The 17,697-nt window shown below is 39.4% G+C and overlaps 1 protein-coding gene across 1 annotated transcript in view; it reads right to left on the bottom strand.

Annotated features, from left to right (window-relative positions):
• Positions 1-17,697, bottom strand: part of bbs9 (Bardet-Biedl syndrome 9) — a 171,725-nt gene that overhangs the window by 115,146 nt on the left and 38,882 nt on the right. Inside the window, exons 14-15 of the mRNA XM_085364938.1 lie at positions 13,347-13,451; positions 6,489-6,503 (exon numbers count right to left, since the gene is read on the bottom strand). Coding sequence (XP_085221064.1) covers positions 6,489-6,503; positions 13,347-13,451 — 120 coding nt within the window. The remainder of the gene's footprint in view (positions 1-6,488; positions 6,504-13,346; positions 13,452-17,697) is intronic.

Raw genomic sequence — 17,697 nt, forward strand, 5'->3', positions numbered from 1 at the left:
CCTCCTGTTGCTCCTTTCCAGAAATAAAACCTTAACGTTAGAGACTAGTCCTTCAATTTATACCCCCCCCCCCCACACCGCAGTGACTCAAACGAGGCCTCGATATCGCAGTTAACATTTGTTCACACAGTCAACAGTTCAGGTATTCCTATTGCATGAGCATCTGAGAGCTAGGAGAACGAGAGACTCGACATCAACGCCAAGTGTGGAGGTGAGTTTGTCAAAGATCAGAAAGGGAAGTTTTGAAAAAGATGGTGGGGACTGACTGACAAGAAAAAAGAAAAAGGAAGTGAGGAGGCGAGTTAAGGCCAACTACAACTATGTTCAGAGTGTATGGAGTGCTGAGCTTGGCAGAAATGTACACTTAGCTAGAATAACAGTGCGAGGGAAAGGAGCGATGGAGGAAAACAGTTGTTAGGAAGAGATGGAGCGAAGTAACCAGAGGAGAGGAGGTGAGCTAATGACAGGAGAGTTGAGCAGAAAAACAAGTGGAAATAAACCAACATGTGAGAGAGAGAGAGACTGAAAGGAAAATAATATGAGAAGGGACGGTTTAATTAGGGAAAGTTCCAGGTTATTACAGATAGTAATAATTACCCACAACTACTGTGCACCTTTTCCTCCCAGACAAGCAATTATTATGTGATTATGTGAATAATTCAATTTGGTTTGAATGTATGCACTGAGGCCTAGAGAGAAAAAGCAAAGAGGCAAAGCCAAGGAAAACAGTAGAAAACAGGGGAAAAGGAAGATGGAGAGAGAGAGAAAAAGTTCAAAGTTTTAAAGAGCAAGACGGACTGAGGCCTGCTTTCTTCTTTCCTCACTCAGCTAAATTCTCAATGACCCTTCGTTCTGGATGGCTGGATAGTTAAACAACACATCACTTCCAACAAACACAACAAAGAGGGTTAGATATACATGTTGTCAAAGTGAATATGCTGCAGATTTACTAAATATAAAAATCAATCTAAACGCAAACTATTCTCAGCGCTGTTAAGTAATGTTACCGGTCATGACACGCCGATCCATTTTTCACTTTTTTATCGTCCAGCTGACTGTTCAGTTCCTGCCTTTGAACATGATCGCCTTAACACAGAAAATATCCAATTCGGATCTCCAAGAAAATACAATTTCACGTTTTGACTCTATAAAAAAACAATTTGATCTTTTTTTATGTGCTTTTGCATTCAAGCTCATTTAATAAACATCACACATTTTATAAATATATAACAGATGACCAATGTGTTTTAAAGTAACATTGATGATAATCAGGGCAGACATGATGTGCGCTGTGATGGATTGGCTGACTCAGGCAAGTTTCAAGTGTTTCCAAGTTGAATTTCACAACATACTGAAATGAATTAAAGCACTGGCTGCCCGAAAGGAAGGAAGGAAAAACATTAAAAAATCAAAAACACCAAGGTATCAAGTAAAGGTCGTTATAGCTTTGGAAAATGATCCCTACTAAGGTAAAGTTTATAGGATATATAGTGAATGGTGAATGCAGCCACTTAAATCCTTTTATTATGTGTTCTGATGGTATTTTTTTTACCCTCATGGTCCTTCCCTACTAAGGTAATAATAAGGGATGTTTTATGTTTAAAACACAATTCAAACACTGTTTGCTTAGTCAGGCTGGTTTTGTTGATCTTACCATTTAAACAAGAAACTCTAAAGAAATGCTAAGATGGAATTGGAAAGCAAGAGGAGGAAATATAAACACATAATAAAAGTTACAAGTAGGGAAAAATGACAAAGAAAGGACAAAGAGATGGAAACAAATTAGAGGAAAATAATGCTGACAAAGTAACAAAGAGAAAAAAAGAGTTGAACATGGAGAAGAAAGGACGGTGAGACAGACAGGGAAGAATGAATTGGACTAATAGGAGGTGGCATAGGTGTGTGCACACTTATCGCCAACTTCATACAGTGTTATGAAGCTGTGTTTGCCCCCTTCTTGAATCCTTTTTGCATATTTGTCACACTTACATGTTTTAATCAAAAAATTTAAATATTAGACAAAGATACGTTGACTAAAAACAAAGTGAGTTTTTTTAAATTATGATTTTATTTATTAAAAGAAACAAGCTACCCAAACATACGTCACCCTGTGAGAAAAAGTGATTGCCCCCTAAACTTAATAACTGGTTGTGCCAACCTTGGCAGCAAGAACTGCAATTGGCAACAAAGACTGCAATCAAGCATTTGTGATAACTGGCAATAAGTCTTTCGCAGCACTAGAGAGGAATTTTGGCCCACTCTTCTTTGCAGAATTGTTTTAACTTAGCCACACTGGAGAGTTTCTGAGCATGAATGGTCTGTTTAAGGTCATGCCAAACCATCTCAATTGAATTTAAGTCTGGACTTTGACTAGGCCACTCCAAAATCTTTGTTTTGTATTTTTGAATCATTCAGAGTTAGAATTGCTGGTGTATGTGGGATTATTGTCTTGGTGCATGTCCCAAGTGCTCTTAAGCTTCAGGGTATGAACTGATGGCTGCACATTCTCCTTCTAGTAGAGAGGAGAAGTCATGGCACCATCAATTACAACAAGTCGTCCAGGTCCTAAAGTAGCAAAGCAGCCCCAGACCATAGTATTATCATGTTGGCATGATGTTCCACAGAAGTTTTTCCCAAAGGTCTTGGGGATCATCAAGATCATTTTTGTAAGATAAGCCTTTGTGTTCTTTTTCGTCAGCAGTCTTTTTTGCCTTGGAGCACTCCCATTTTTGCCCAGTCCCTTTCTTATCGTTGCGTCATTAAAACTGACCTTAACTGATCAAAGAGAGGCCTGCAGTTCTTTAGATTTTATTCTGGGTTTTTTGTTATCTACTGGATGAGACGTCAATGCACTCTAATTTTTAGGCCAGCCATTCCTGGGAAGGTTCACCACTGTTCCAACTTCTCTGACCCTGATTCACTGCAGTCCCAAAGCCAATCTATCTACATAATGCCACAATCTAAAGACAGATGTCTTTAGACCTCAGGAAGGTTTCTCTCCTTAATAAATAAATTCATTTATTCATTCTCCACCAGAGTACATCCTGGAGAGATCGCCAGACCACCATTCACACTGACATCTATGGCCAATTTTAAATTATGAATCAAGCTAACCCCACTAAATGCACGTCTTTGGACTGTAGGAGAAAACTGGAGTTCCCACACAGGCACCATGTGGCCCAGGTTATTTTTGTCTAAAATTTAAACTCGGTTGATTATCACAAAAAAATCTGGAAAACAAACAAACGAGAAACGAGGAAAATACTTCTGGTCACCTCCAGTCCAGAGTTTTATGCATGGAGACACAGTTAGTGTGTCTGTGCTTGTGTCTGTGTTGCTGTATTCATTACTACAATTGAACAAGGCCAAAATGTATTTAAAAAAAAAAAAAAAATCCCCATACATAACCTGTTTCTCTTGAGGCTGTCTCAAAAAACAAATAAATCCCCATAGACTCAAGGTAAAGTGTCCAGATGAACAGGATTAAAAGGCATGTCTATAGTCTGGTACAAATGAACAGTTTCTCTTAGTTCTTAACAATTGTATTAAACTCATCCAAGTAGATTCTGCCACAGGCAGCTGTAGAACGGTGTAGCTGCTAGACCTCACTGACCTGGACCTCTCAACATTATACGTGATGTTGGTGCACTTTGGGGTAATATATTCACATACATGAGTTCTACACAGTCCTAATTATTTATTTTTACTGCATATTATTTATATTTGTTTATATTATTTATTTTTTTCATTTTATTATATTCGTTTTTTACAATAACCCCAGGGATGACTAAAAACAATTATCAAAGAAATGCATACATGATCTTTAACTAACATTGAGATCAGTGATTTTGACTGTTTTATTTCAAAAATGACTTGGAATATGAAACATACTTTTTCATCATCAAGATTTTAGACTAATTAGATGAGGTTAAACTGCATAAAGTGATTAAAAAAGTGAAAAAGCAAAGAAAGAAAGGACCTGATAAGATGATAACAACTCCGATGTTAAAGAGTTACAAGAGGCAAGAAATGTTGTGTGGTCTGAGACACACAATGTTCATCTATCAATGCTTTCTAAATGCAGATAAATGATACATGTTTTTGTAGATGCATATCATAACTATTTTAAAATAACTCAAATACAGAATATCTCTGCTAAAGTTGCACTCTGAGACACGCAAAGTAAATGTTTAATATTGTAGTTTGTTATTTTTTTCTCTGTTTTAGTCAGTTTGTATGTTGAGAAGGACGTCAGCAGAAAGAAAAACAGCAAATTGTTCAAATTGTTGTTGTTTGAGGAAATGCTTCAATTCAGAAACTGGAACTGAGGCCTGCAGTAAGACTAAAGCCAAAGAATAAGTGGCTAAACACAATTTCTCAGCTACAGTAAACTGAGGTTTCCCTGTTTTTCTTACAGATTCTTTAATCCATCCACTGCCTCTCCTGAGTCTTCTGTAAGCTGTTGATGTTTTGGGGATGTATAAATTGAAAAAAAGTGTAGGTGCATTTGAATCTACAAATCACACATTGTGACCTCTAACCCCTTAACTTCCTTTACAATAACTTATAACTCCCCTTAACTTCCTGTTTTTGCTCCTAGCAAAAACAGGTGGGGTTGGGAAGTGAGATAGAGGAAATAAAGCCATAAATAATAATAATAATAATAATGGATACTTTATTGATCCCCATGGGGAAATTACTTGTTTTTCTCTGCATTTGACCCATTCACTCAGTGAAGCAGTGGGCAGCCCACTAAGCAGGCGCCCGGGGAGCAGTGTGTAGGGACGGTACCTTGCTCAGGGGTACCTCAGGGTAGCCGTTAAGTGGATTCGAACCGCCGACCTTCCGATCATGGGGCGACCACTTTACCTACTGAGCTATCCCTAGTCATTTCTATTAACAAATGTTAAATACTTAAAGTCACAATGTACTGTAATTGAATGGAAGTGTACTTCCATCGCACTGTAATATGAGAAGACTGATTCCAACAGATGTATCTTTGCGGCACAGTATGTCAGAGACAGAGGGGGGAGAAGGAAGGGGAAAGGAGAGAGAGAGAGACCACAGAGTTTATTTAAGAAGGAGACCACTGCACAGTATCAGGTTCTTACTACAGCAGTGGTGATGTCACTCGTGTGTTTGTGTCTATATACATTCAGAGATGTGTTTGCATGTCAATCGACTCTGCATTTCATGCACATATCCTCTTGCCTTACTTGTGTGTGGACCCAAGCAAAACAATAAAAGTTAAAAAAAATAATAATTACCGCACAGTCTGGTCTTCAATAAATCATGTGCACATGCTACAACTAACCTGCACTACACGTTGGCATTAAATATCCAGGTGAGTTCCTCTGCCTCTCTTATAGTGTATTAGTAATCTGGCATTTATGCTCTGCATAAATCTATACACTGTTATTTAACAAGGCGTGATGGTTTAAACAATCCTAAAACTTTTGTTTCCCAAAGCTACGGTCCAGTTTGTACTGAATACAACAATTATCTAGGGCTACCCATGACTCGGGACAGGAGATCCAGTGGATCAACCCTGATGGTAGGGCTGCTGTTTTGTAGTTCATCATATTCAAAGGTGTTTTGTGTAGAATTCTAGCTAGCATACTAGAGTTTCACTTATGTCCTACATATTTTAAATCAACTGACAACAAGTTCTCACAGGCCTGTCAGAGGGACTCCCATAACCCTACACCAATATTTCCTCTCATAACCAACAGGTAAACTAAATTCTTTAATTAATTAGATTTTTTCCCCTAATTACTAGATTAAATAGTGCTCCTGAAAAAACATGCATCACTGCCCGAGAATCACTAGTCTAGTGAATAAATATCCTCAAAAAATGGCCATACAAACATGTGTGTGTGTACTGCTGCAGAGCCACTACAGATCATAGGGGTCCAGTTCCGTATCAAAGCACACAAACTCACAAACACAAACAATCTTAAATAAATGCCAGTTGACAACTAGGAGCACTACTGCTGGAGTGCATGTGTGCGCAGCAAGTCAACACACTTTATGCTTGTATGTGTGAGACAGATGATATTTCTGTGTAAACTCAACACAGTTTAAAAGAATAAATGGATGTAAAGGGATATTTACATTTTCTATAAAGCGGGAAAATGTGTGTGTGTGTGTATAAGTGTGTTTGTGTATTTGAATTAGAGTATGTGTGTGTATAGACTCTTGCCAAGTATATCACATAACAGGAACATAAACAGTAGGCAGCAGGCTCTTCCTGTATATACAGCTCTGAATGTATGTGTGTGTGTGTGTGTTTGGAAAGTATATGGCGTAGTTTTGATAATCTTTACGTTTCAGTAAGTGTAGAAGTGTACATGAATATACAAGGGTGTGATCTCAGTAGAACATATATATTTAAATTTATTTATGTGTATATCTAGAGTACATGTTTTAATAAAAGACTGTGTTTCTACTTGCTCTAGTCTACGAAGCTCTACGAATAAAGCACTTACCTTTAGGGTTAAGCTCTGCAGAAATGAAAAGGAAAGAGTTAAATGTTATAATATGAAAGGTGAAGGAATGAAAAAACAGAAAGAATTAAGTGTTATCAGTTCTCCCATCTAGTTTTATTTGGTCGGACCAGTAACAAAGAACTGGAAGAACTGGCAAGGGAATTCCCTGAGAAAACCTCCATCTTCCTTCATATGGAAATAGACAGACCTAAAAAAATTCCTCTCAAGTGTTTGGTTTGCCTTCCCACACAACTGGAAAGTACAGCTGGAGGAAAAGGCAGCCATCTGACTCAGCCATACCGATCGTGAATATGATAAGATGTCCAAATCGAAAATTAAATAGTCTATCGTCATGAGGTTTGTGTGGAAATCGGGCTGACGGGATCAACAGAAAGAGACGTCTCTTCTTATAACCTGATCAGTATTAACTCATTTAGAAGAAGAAAACTGTGGAAGGCCTAAGTAGAACCAGAAGGAGCATTCAATTATGATGCAGCGAAACAGTTTTGGTTGATAGTTTTAACCTTCAAATGAAAATATATGAAGGATTTGTGTGTGTGTGTGTGTGTGTGTGTGTGTGTGTGTGTGTGTGTGTGTGTGTGTGTGTGTGTGTGTGTGTGTGTTCCTTGTGGTGATAAAAAAAAAATTACTTTGTTTTGTGTCTGTCTGTTTATGTGAAGGAAGTCAGGGTTGAAAAAGCAGCACAAAAATATTTGTGATAAGACAGCATCTCTTCTCTGTGCTCCTCAGTGCTATATTTTTCCAGCTGCCCTGGGATTTAAAAAGTCAGCGTGCTGCTCCTCTAACCTTTAGTTCACAGCAACAGAAGTCTGGCAGATTAAACTATGATATGATTGGTTGAAGAGGATTTCCTGCGAAGGTGAATGAGAAGCAGATGGCAGGTTGCAAGCCAATGAAAAGGCAGCGAGGTGCTGAGTCAAAAGGTTCACGTCTTATTAAACCTGATGAAAGTCGCGCTTCCTATGGCTGCCTCTCCTTCCTGTAATAACTCTGCCTCCATCGCTCCCTCTCGTCATAACTCTGCCACTTCTTTAAGAAGCAAGATTTTTTACAGTTTAAAGAGTTTGTATTTCAAAGATATAATTTCATGCCAAGTGCGCAGGATATATACTGTTAACAATACAGGGTACCTAACAATATATTTAGCTGGGTCTGAATCAATTCAATTCAAGTTTATCTATATAGCGCCAAATCACAACTAATGATCAGTTGAACTAATGTCTAGTTGGTAATATTTCCTATGTTTTATTTATTTATTCAATTTTATGCAAAATAAATAAAGAAATGCAGAGGTAGCTCTTACTTTTAAAAGTTTAAATTGTCTTATTAAACAATCATCATCACCATTTGCACATACCGACTTCACGTGCTTTCGTATATATGCACAAACATAGCCAAATACAACACAAGAGACTGGAGTTTGATCCATTTCCTGACAATATTATAGTTTTGCTTTAACTACCTATTTGTTTTTGTTAAAAGTGCATGGTTTTCCTGGCTCTAAAATGTGCCTTTAAGTTTCTTCTCACAGCTGCTTGAGGTTCTTTGACTTGAAAACATAGCTATGGGTCACAATATTACCGCACCCAAATTATTACCACAATTGTTTCCTGGTAATAAGACAGTCTACAATACTCCTACATACATAAAGTTTCTTTCAGTTCTCAGCAGTAATGTTGCTGCAAGCATATTGGTCCTCTGTCCTGACTCACTGATAATGTAGCTCTGCTATACGGAGCATCATTCAAAAAAAAAGAAACATCGACGCTATTGGCAGTTTGATGGCTAATCTACCTGAAATGCAGGATCAGCCGCATACCTACAAAATCCCATAATGTCTTCATATTGAGCAGTATTATCTAATCCTGAAATGCTAAGTCCAGTAATTACTTTGTCTGGGGCTCAGATTACTACTCTACACTGCCAACGAAAAGAAAGAAAAACCATAACGGGGAGGGAAGAAAAAGGAAGAAAAAGACTGGATAAAACAACACAAAAATGGACGAGAGAGAAAGAAAAGTGAGAAGGACCTAAAAGCACCCATTACATTTTTTAAATGTAAAAGACATGTCAAATGGAGCGAGGAGGCTCACATAGCAAAAACCCACGCACACACATACACATGCGTGGATGGATACACACACACAGTAGTGTGTGTAGCTGCTTCTGGCCAGCTGCCAGGCAATGGTCAATCAGTCTTCGGTTTTCAAAAATCTCCTTCAAGTGAAACTCTGGATCCATTAGCTGCTGCGGTAGAATTAGAAAAGTTTAATGTTTCACGGCTGTAAGCCTTTATTATATCAATAATAGCCGAAGAAGCTGAGAAGGTGTTCTTTTTATAATTAATTACAGAGCTCAGAACTGTTTTCATTCTTTTTAAGAGTTTTGGAAATAAAATCTTTTTACTTTCGAAAAATCCATTCTCCACTTTGTAACATCCCTTTCGCGCACAAACCAATGTTTTTATTTGTTTGTTTGTTTTTGTTTGTTTTTTTTCCTTAGATTAACAAGAAAGTACAACATCAGGATTATATTTTCCTCCATCAGTTCACAACTGCGGGCTCGTGGACTGAGAACATAACAGAGGAGCATCTTTGTAAGGCGCTACTTTTCCCACAGGAGATTCACTGTTTGAATCCATGTTCCACAGTGCTGCAGTGTCCATGAACAAAGCACAATGGACAATAAAAGGTTATTATTCTTGTTTTTCTTCTGTCTGCACTGATATATGAGGGCTTCTCATTGAACAGTCTTTGCCTTTTCTGTGGTAGCAAGAGGAAAAAGCTTTTAATATGCCATGAGTGTCTGCTGCCAGCAAAAATTCTGAATAAATGCGAAACTGAAAACTCATGAGGGGTTCAAGATGCCATCCATGAATTAGTTTGTAAAAAAGTCTGAAATTCAATGCCAAATAAACATCCAAGTAGGAAGCACAAATCAGCTAACGGAAATCAATAAGTTCAATGATGCTCATTTAGGGTTTTCGCTAAAACTGATTTTTCAGGTCTACTGACAATAAAAATTAAAAAAAATTAAAAAAAAAAATTTAGAACAAAATAAAGAATATCTAATATGCATACTGTCCAAACACACACATTTAATTAATAGATGCAATTCATCTCTGAACACTCTACAATTGCATGCAAAATATTTGAAAACTAGCAAAACTATAATCCAGGAAAAAAATATTTTGCATGCAATCTAAATTTTCAATAAAAAATGCTTTAAAAGTGCAGATGAGGTTTTGCCCTTTCTAAAACGAGAAATCATCAAGATTAATTTTTTCTTCTTTTTATATTAACTCATACATAAAATACATTTTGGCCACAAATAACTGGTAAGTGCATAGATTTCTGTCAGCAAAGTAACACTGAGTCACTGCCTTATCCACACGTTGACCAAACACAGTTATGTGCACAGTCCCCCTCAAAGACATATTTTGAGCCAGGAAAAACTCTGCCATCTAAGGTCCTTTCAGATAAACTAAATCCAGCTCTATCAAGTTTTTCAATTCCTCCAAATATCCCCTTAGTGGAACAGAAATACAGAGTAGAAATCTCAAAGAAGCTTAACCCTGAAAACCTGTTTTTGTATAAGGTTAATAAAAAAGTTAAATTAAGGGTTATTAGGATATGCTGTATGCATTAAAATACTAATAAAAATACAACAACAGACAAATATGGTTCTGTACATATCACATGATCTTGCAGCTCATGAGAAAATATTAATTTGCTTTTTTTTTTTTAAATCTCAAGTTATCCTGTAAAAAAAAAACCTACATTACTTGTTTCCTGGCCTGTGGCCTTGCATTCCTCCAAATCTGTTACTAAGCTGTTGTAATACAGAGCACGCTAACAAAGAGAGTTTAGAACATGATCCGCTTGGCAGACGTAGCAACCAACATCAGCATCAGCTGGCTTAACAAAAGTTCCTTACAAATGGATTTCAGGCCTGGTAGTCAAAAGAGGAGTGACCCAACAAAAATACTGCATTGTCCTGGAGACATCAACATATGGAGATGCTGGTCATTCTGGCAAGTTCAGTAAAACAGAAGAAAACAATAAAGGCTGCCAACTAGCTTCCTAGGTTTCCACACGAATTGGCCTAGCAACCAGTGAATCACGGCTGGCTGGGTTTTATGGAAAGTATCCGCACAGTCACAATGTATCTTTGCCTGTTCAGATGAAAATGGCCACTATACTGTTAGCTTGTGTACGAGCTAACAGTATACTGTAAACGCCAACTTGACCACCTGATCCTTCTCAAGTGTGTTTGTGCAGAGCTCTCTCTCAAAGTATTAAGAAAATCAAAGAGGGCCACTAATGAAATTCTTTCTAGATTGTAACAACTCCTGACACCGTCAAGCCTCCTTTGAAGGGCTTAAGAAGTCAGCAGTCTTCTTAAATGTCAGAGCCTTTGTAGGGCTTAAAGAAGGGCACAGTAGCCCCAGGGTGGGATGGTGTTATATAAGTGGGTGGTGTGAAGGCATAATCATCACCCCTGGGTGGGAATGAGGAAAGAAGGAAAGCAACAGAAACAAAGTGATGCATTCCTCCCAAGCCAAGACAGCGTTTAGAGGATGAGAGAGGATGAGATAGGATGAGGCACTGCTGGAGATTAACACACAACCATGGAGTTACAAGGAATGGACTGGTCATTGTTAAAAGATACACTGACAAAGACACAAACAGCAGTGTCTCACGTTGAATGTTTTTAATCAAACCTGTCAGGACATCGGTTTCAGTTTTATTTGCATGTATGTGACCAGTGTTACACTTGTCTGCAGGCCACTACGCTGAAGCTTATTCGGCAGCGCTGCACCGATTTGCCCTTCTTTCTGATCAGCGAGACAGAGTTTTTTCAACGGGGCAGAGCCGAAGTAGGCCTGAATGTGGCATGACTGCTGTGTGTACTTATGAATCATTTTCATATAAATGCATCCACCTGCATTGTCATCACAGCTCCAGCAAAAATAAAGTTTTACTCACGAATAAAGTACAAGCTGTGATAAATGTAGTCATTTACTAAAAATCTAAAGTAGTTCTGGTGACTCACAGATTAAATCGCACCTGGTCATATATCAAAACTGAATGAGTGATTTTTTTTTTTTTTTAAATAAATCCTGGAATCTTTGTTGAGAAATATTCTGATTCAGTAATGGCAGTGCTGTCTACTAATCTACTACCCAGATCAGTTTTGAGGTCCACATTCCCCTCAACACCGCCAACTCTAATTTACATTACATGGCCAAAGGGGAAGTTTTTTAAGATTTTAGGTAAAGCTTCTTCGTTCCATTCCCAGGAAATCTTAATGATCCCTGATTTCAGTCCAACACTTGTTGGACTAATGCTCTTGTATATGAATGGGAACAAGTCCTGCAGCCAGGTTTTAATATTTGGCAGACAGTGGTTGTAATGCATAAGTGTCCTCATAGGTTTGACCATGCAGTGAGAATAAGCTTAATTTACTCCCCTGCTTTTCCTTCCTCATTCTAACAAAGATTGCCTTCTTTTAGTTTATACCTAGGGCTTCTGTAGTTCCCATTTTCCTCTGCTTTTGTCGTCCTCCTCCTTCCCATCCTTTCTCTCAACAATGTTTACCCTCCCTGTTTCTCTTTCTCCGTTCCATTTAAACGTAACTTGTGTGTACCTCATTCATGGTCCCCATCCTGTTATTCATCTGTCTTCATCCTCTAACCTGCAGTAAACTTTTTCTAATTCTACTTACAGTCCACTGGCTCTCTTTCCAAACCCAAGATCAGCTCCCAACATATTCTCCCCAAGCTGCTTGGCTACTAAGATCTGCTGAACTACTCCAGACTCCGTATTTTCAGCTATTTTTAGCAGCACAATAAAGTTTAACAAAAAAGAAACACTTCCCAATATTTCCAGACATTTCACGTTAAATGTGCTTCTGGGGCGGAGAGACTGTTCCACCAACAGAGGCCTGCCAAAGCAAATTCAATCCAAGGGAAACAATAGCAAGAAAACAGGGGTTTTTTTCATGACCTGATTTCTGAACAAATATTCAAATAAATCTTTTTTTTTTTCTAGGAGGCCCGTGACATTTGAAATAAAGAGTGGTTTTGTTGGTTTGCAAGGGGGAAAGTAATATCTTCCAAAAATATTGCCGGGCCTAGAAACAGATGCCTGGAGGCAGCAGGGGGATGAACTGGGCTTGTCTGGAAAGTGCCCAGATGTCATTACCTCAAGTCAGCACACTGTTAGCAGCTGGTGTTCAACACTGTCACACAACACTGGAAGTGATGTTATAGACCAGAATGCTTCTAACGGCAATGCTGGAACAGACTGATAGATTTAACTCCATCGCAGGAAAGCAGAGCGAAAAGCCAAGTAGGAATAACATCACGCTTGGCTTTTCACTCTGTTTGCAAATTTATGCTACTCTTTGTTAGCTAGTGTTAAGTCATTGTCCAATTTCTGTTAACTTCTGCCTCTGTGAGCTTGTGAGGGTCCACTTGGGTCTGAGAAAGTAAATTTTGTCATCAGACAGTGAACAAGGCTCTATGATAGAGCCCGACCAATCAGGGATTTTTAAAAGATTTAAAATACTGATGAAGTGGACTTTATTTACCAGGATAATATGTCAAAGCAGTTTAAAAATAAACAAATTTTATTGTTACAAATTGTGGATTACTCTTGTCTTCTTGCTACCACTTGGACCCATCTGCAATACTACTCTATCTATTTAAATGAATTCAACAACATGTAATAATTAGGATAATTGTGTTGTATTCTGTGAAATTGTAAGTTTTAGGTTAAATTAAACATGTCCATTCAGAAAATTTGTCACATGGTTTGGTTTGGGTTTTTTTACCTGTCGGCGAGCTGTAGGACACAGTGATGTCTCCGGTGAGGTCAGCAGGGGGGTAGTGGCCATTGAGAAACGCTGAAAACACCACGACTTTGGATGAACCAACACCTGAAAGCAAAGCACAAACACGTCGCCATTAACACATGCTGTCCTGTTGTCCCTTGCTTACACTATTTATGCATTTAGTCCCTATAATCACAGAAAGTGTGAGAATAGTCCACGATTTTCTGTACATCTAAAAAGGTTTAAACAATAATCCTAATAATATTATCTTTGCTACTTTGATTCTGGCTTGAGCGCTAATATTATTCCTTAGCAAGGATGTAATCTAATAAAAAGGCGCTTCAGAAGTAAATACTGGATGCACTGTAGCTTGAGCCGCACCGTGGACAAAAAGTTTAAATATCTTGACCTTTCTGCTTCAATTTTGAGTCTCACACAATTTGCTATGAAAGTGCCGTAATAACTCACTGGAGTTTCCCTTCAGCTAATTTGTGTTATTACAAATGTCAATGTAATTTTGAGTAAAACTTTCTTACTTTTGGAACAGAAGTACCGATTTTATTCCAGCACTCTTTAAAAGAAAGACATTGAATGATGAATGAGGAAACGGGGTAGTCAATGAAACGCACACACAAAGTGTAAGTGTCAGCTTTTTCAAGATACGTACAGAACAGGACGGAGTACGGTTAATACAAACCAGACCCTTTAATGTGAATACACACACACACACACACACACACACACACACACACACACACACACACACACACACACACACACACACACACACACACACACACAGTTTGAACCTCACCATGGAAGGTGACTTATATTATTAACCAGATTTTTTAAAACTGTGAGCACATACATACACACAACACAAACTAATTATATAAGCATGAGGCAGAGGTGATGACTTGTAGCTTCCTTTTGAATACCCTAAATCCAGAGAGAGCAAGATAAAGGGAAAAAAAAAAAAAAAACAAAGGCAGAGAGCGCAAATAAGCTGGAGAGAAAAAGCAGGGCTCAAATATAGATGGAGAGGAAAGGATACATTACAGCTAATGGCTCCATGCAGCAGAACACACACACACACACATATATATGCACACACAGGGCGGTGAGATGGTGTAATGGGCCGTGATGTTTCTGAGCTCACTCCGTTACAGGTGACTGAATCCCAAGTATGTGTGTATGTGTCCTAATGGAAGCGCAACTTACAGGCATTCTGCAGGTAATGAATGACGGCGAGGAGACGTTGTGCCAAAAGTTTGAGACTATGTCACTGTGTGTTTCAAAATATAACTCAGAACTGTATAAACTCTCATTGAACACGTTTAGCAGGTGTGCGCACACGCAGCCGTAAGCGAAACGAGACCGCTCCAGCTGAGGATAGACAGAGAAGGAGGGAGCAAGATGGATGAGAGGAGATGAAAGGCGAGATGGCGACACCCACTCGCCGACTGACAGAAGAGAAGATAAACGATAAAAAGCAGAGAGAGAGACTTTCTCCGCACTCTTCAGATGTACTGACAGCATGACCACCTCTCTCAGCTGATCTCATCCTTCTCCCACACTGCTCTCTTCACTTCTCCCACCAAGCATCCATCTCCTTTTTTCCCCCGCGCTCCTCCCATCTCAGCCTCTTCTGAGAAATGGATCTTCTGTTCGACCTTTTCATCTTTTCTGTGTAACAGCTAGACCCCAGCCACTTTGGGGATTTTTAATATCAGTGGTGACACTAACGATAAGTGTAAAAACTAAAAATCACCAGTAAGACAAAGATCCCTTGAAGGCTACATTGTGCAGAATGGGCTTATTGAGCTGAGTAAGAGATTGGACAGCTGGTACCACTCATGCCTGTATATTAAATATAAAACTTGAACACAGAATCAAAAACCTAAGATTGTGTGGTTTTCATGGGCTGGAAGTTGAAGAACTTATCACACATTTTAACACACATAACACTTGAAAATGTTGAACTATTCTTTTCTGTTGTGTTATTACAGTTGTGACCTAAAAGTCGGTCATCCCCACATGCTTCAAAGAGTCCATCATTGTTCCTGTCCCGAAGAAACCCCACCCTGCTTCTCTCAATGACTATCGCCCTGTAGCCCTCACCTCAGCAGTGATGAAGTGCTTTGAACGCCTGGTCAGAGACTTCATCATTTCTTCACTACCAGACACACTGGACCCACTACAGTTCGCTTACCGTCCAAATCATTCCACAGACGATGCCATCTCTCATCTCCTCCACACATCACTCACTCACTTGGACACTAGAAGGGGGAATTATGTTAAAATGCTCTTCATCGACTACAGCTCTGCATTTAATACCATAATTCCCTCCACACTCACCACCAAACTGGAGCACCTGGGACTCAGCTCATCTATGTGTCAGTGGATCTCCAACTTCCTAACAGGCAGACCACAGGCAGTAAGGATGGGTGGACATGTCTCAGCCTCCATCACTCTCAGCACTGGAGCCCCCCAGGGGTGTGTTCTGAGCCCCCTGCTGTACTCTTTATACGCATATGACTGTGTGGCCACTACCAGCTCCACCACCATCATTAAGTTTGCTGACGATAGTGGACTTCAGCACTAAGCAGGAGAGGAACTACCAGACCCCCGTCATCAATGAGTGCCCAGTGGAGAGAGTGGACAGCTTCAAATACCTCGGAGTTCACATCACGCAGGACTTGTCATGGTCCTGTCACATCAACACCGTGGTGAAAAAGGCCCGACAGCGTCTCTACCACCTCAGACGCTTGAGAGACTTCCAACTGCCCTCCAAGGTGCTCAGGAACTTTTACTCGTGCACCATAGAGAGCATCCTGGCGGGAAACATCTTAACCTGGTTCGGGAACAGCACCATGCAGGACAGACGAGCTCTACAGAGGGTTGTGCGGTCAGCTGAGCGCACCATCCGCTCCGAGCTCCCTGACCTGCACTCAATCTACAGCAGGCGGTGCTGGACCAAGGCCAGGAAGATCGTGAAGGACCTCAGCCATCCCAACAACAGACTGTTCTCTCTGTTGAGGTCAGGAAAGCGATTCCGCTCCCTGAAGACCAACACAGAGAGACTGAGGAGGAACTTCTTCCCGCAGGCGATACGGTCTCTCAATCACACCACCACACAGTACTGACACACACATATGGTTATTACACACACACTGGACATTCTGGACTTTGTTTACATTAATTCAATTAGATGCGTGGTCATCTAATCGAATCACTTCATCACTAAATCACTTTAAGCATATTTGCACTGCACAAGACACTTACAAAGGTGGATTGCACAACACTGGACATTATATTTCTTCATTTCCATTTAATACTTGTACAGCTGCTGTTATTGTATATATATATTTATATTTCTTCATACATTCTTATATATTTCTATACTTTTTGAAGAAGGACTTGACTTTATGGGTTTTTTCTGATGATCAAGTGCTTATGTGTTGAGTAAATAAAAAGTTTGTAGCAACATATTAATTTTCATAAATGTCAGCACTGTAAAATGTAAATTTCAGACTAAACTGGGCAAGGTAGTTGAGCAAAAGTTTGGCTAGGAACAGACGGAGGTTCGGATAGATGTGGACTCCACAGCTGAGTGACTGTTATACTTTTTGCTGGATTATGTTATGGATTGGTGCCCAAATCTGTGCAGACAAGATCACACGCTCACAACTGGCAGGCATGTGAGTGTACACACATAGAGTCTTGTATTCACCCTACAATGAGGAGAATTACAAGTAATTTGTCTGGAATGAAACAATGACCATGCTGAGGATTTTACAGACAATATGATTAAATAAAGATTGCAGATGAAACAGTAATGCCATCAGGCTCTAATAAAGTCTCCTCTAGCTTTACTTTTATTCTCTTCCCTTATTTGTGTCTTTCACATCCTTGTTACTACGAGGCTTTCCTCCACCTCAGTGTGTTACCATTCTCTCTAGCTTTCTTTTCACTTCCCTTGGCCCCTCCCTCCCTGTCATTCTGTCTGTCAGCAGAAGGCTTTTAACCCCTGTGCCCTGGAGGTCACACTGGTCAGACTGGTTTAAGTGCTTTAAGTGTTCCCAGGCCCATTTAGACTAACAAACAAGACCAAAAAGACACAAAGTAATCCCTCTTCTTTGCTTTTTTTCCTCTCCTTTCTTTCTCTCAGTTTTCTTTTTCTCACTTCAGTTTGTCATTATATATTCAGGCACATCTGGACAGGTTGTGGGCGTCAAACCTGTGAGCATCAGGTAACGTGTCTGTGTGACCCCAAAGACCAACCCAGTCAGAGGCTTTAGACTGGTTCAAGTGTTCTCAGGCACATTAAACCATTATCAGTGTTGCCAAC

This window comes from Diplotaxodon limnothrissa, linkage group LG11 (assembly GCF_057381915.1).
Source record: "Diplotaxodon limnothrissa isolate DT_005_m linkage group LG11, D_limnothrissa_male_GT1.1, whole genome shotgun sequence".
In the NCBI taxonomy this organism is placed as follows: domain Eukaryota; kingdom Metazoa; phylum Chordata; class Actinopteri; order Cichliformes; family Cichlidae; genus Diplotaxodon; species Diplotaxodon limnothrissa.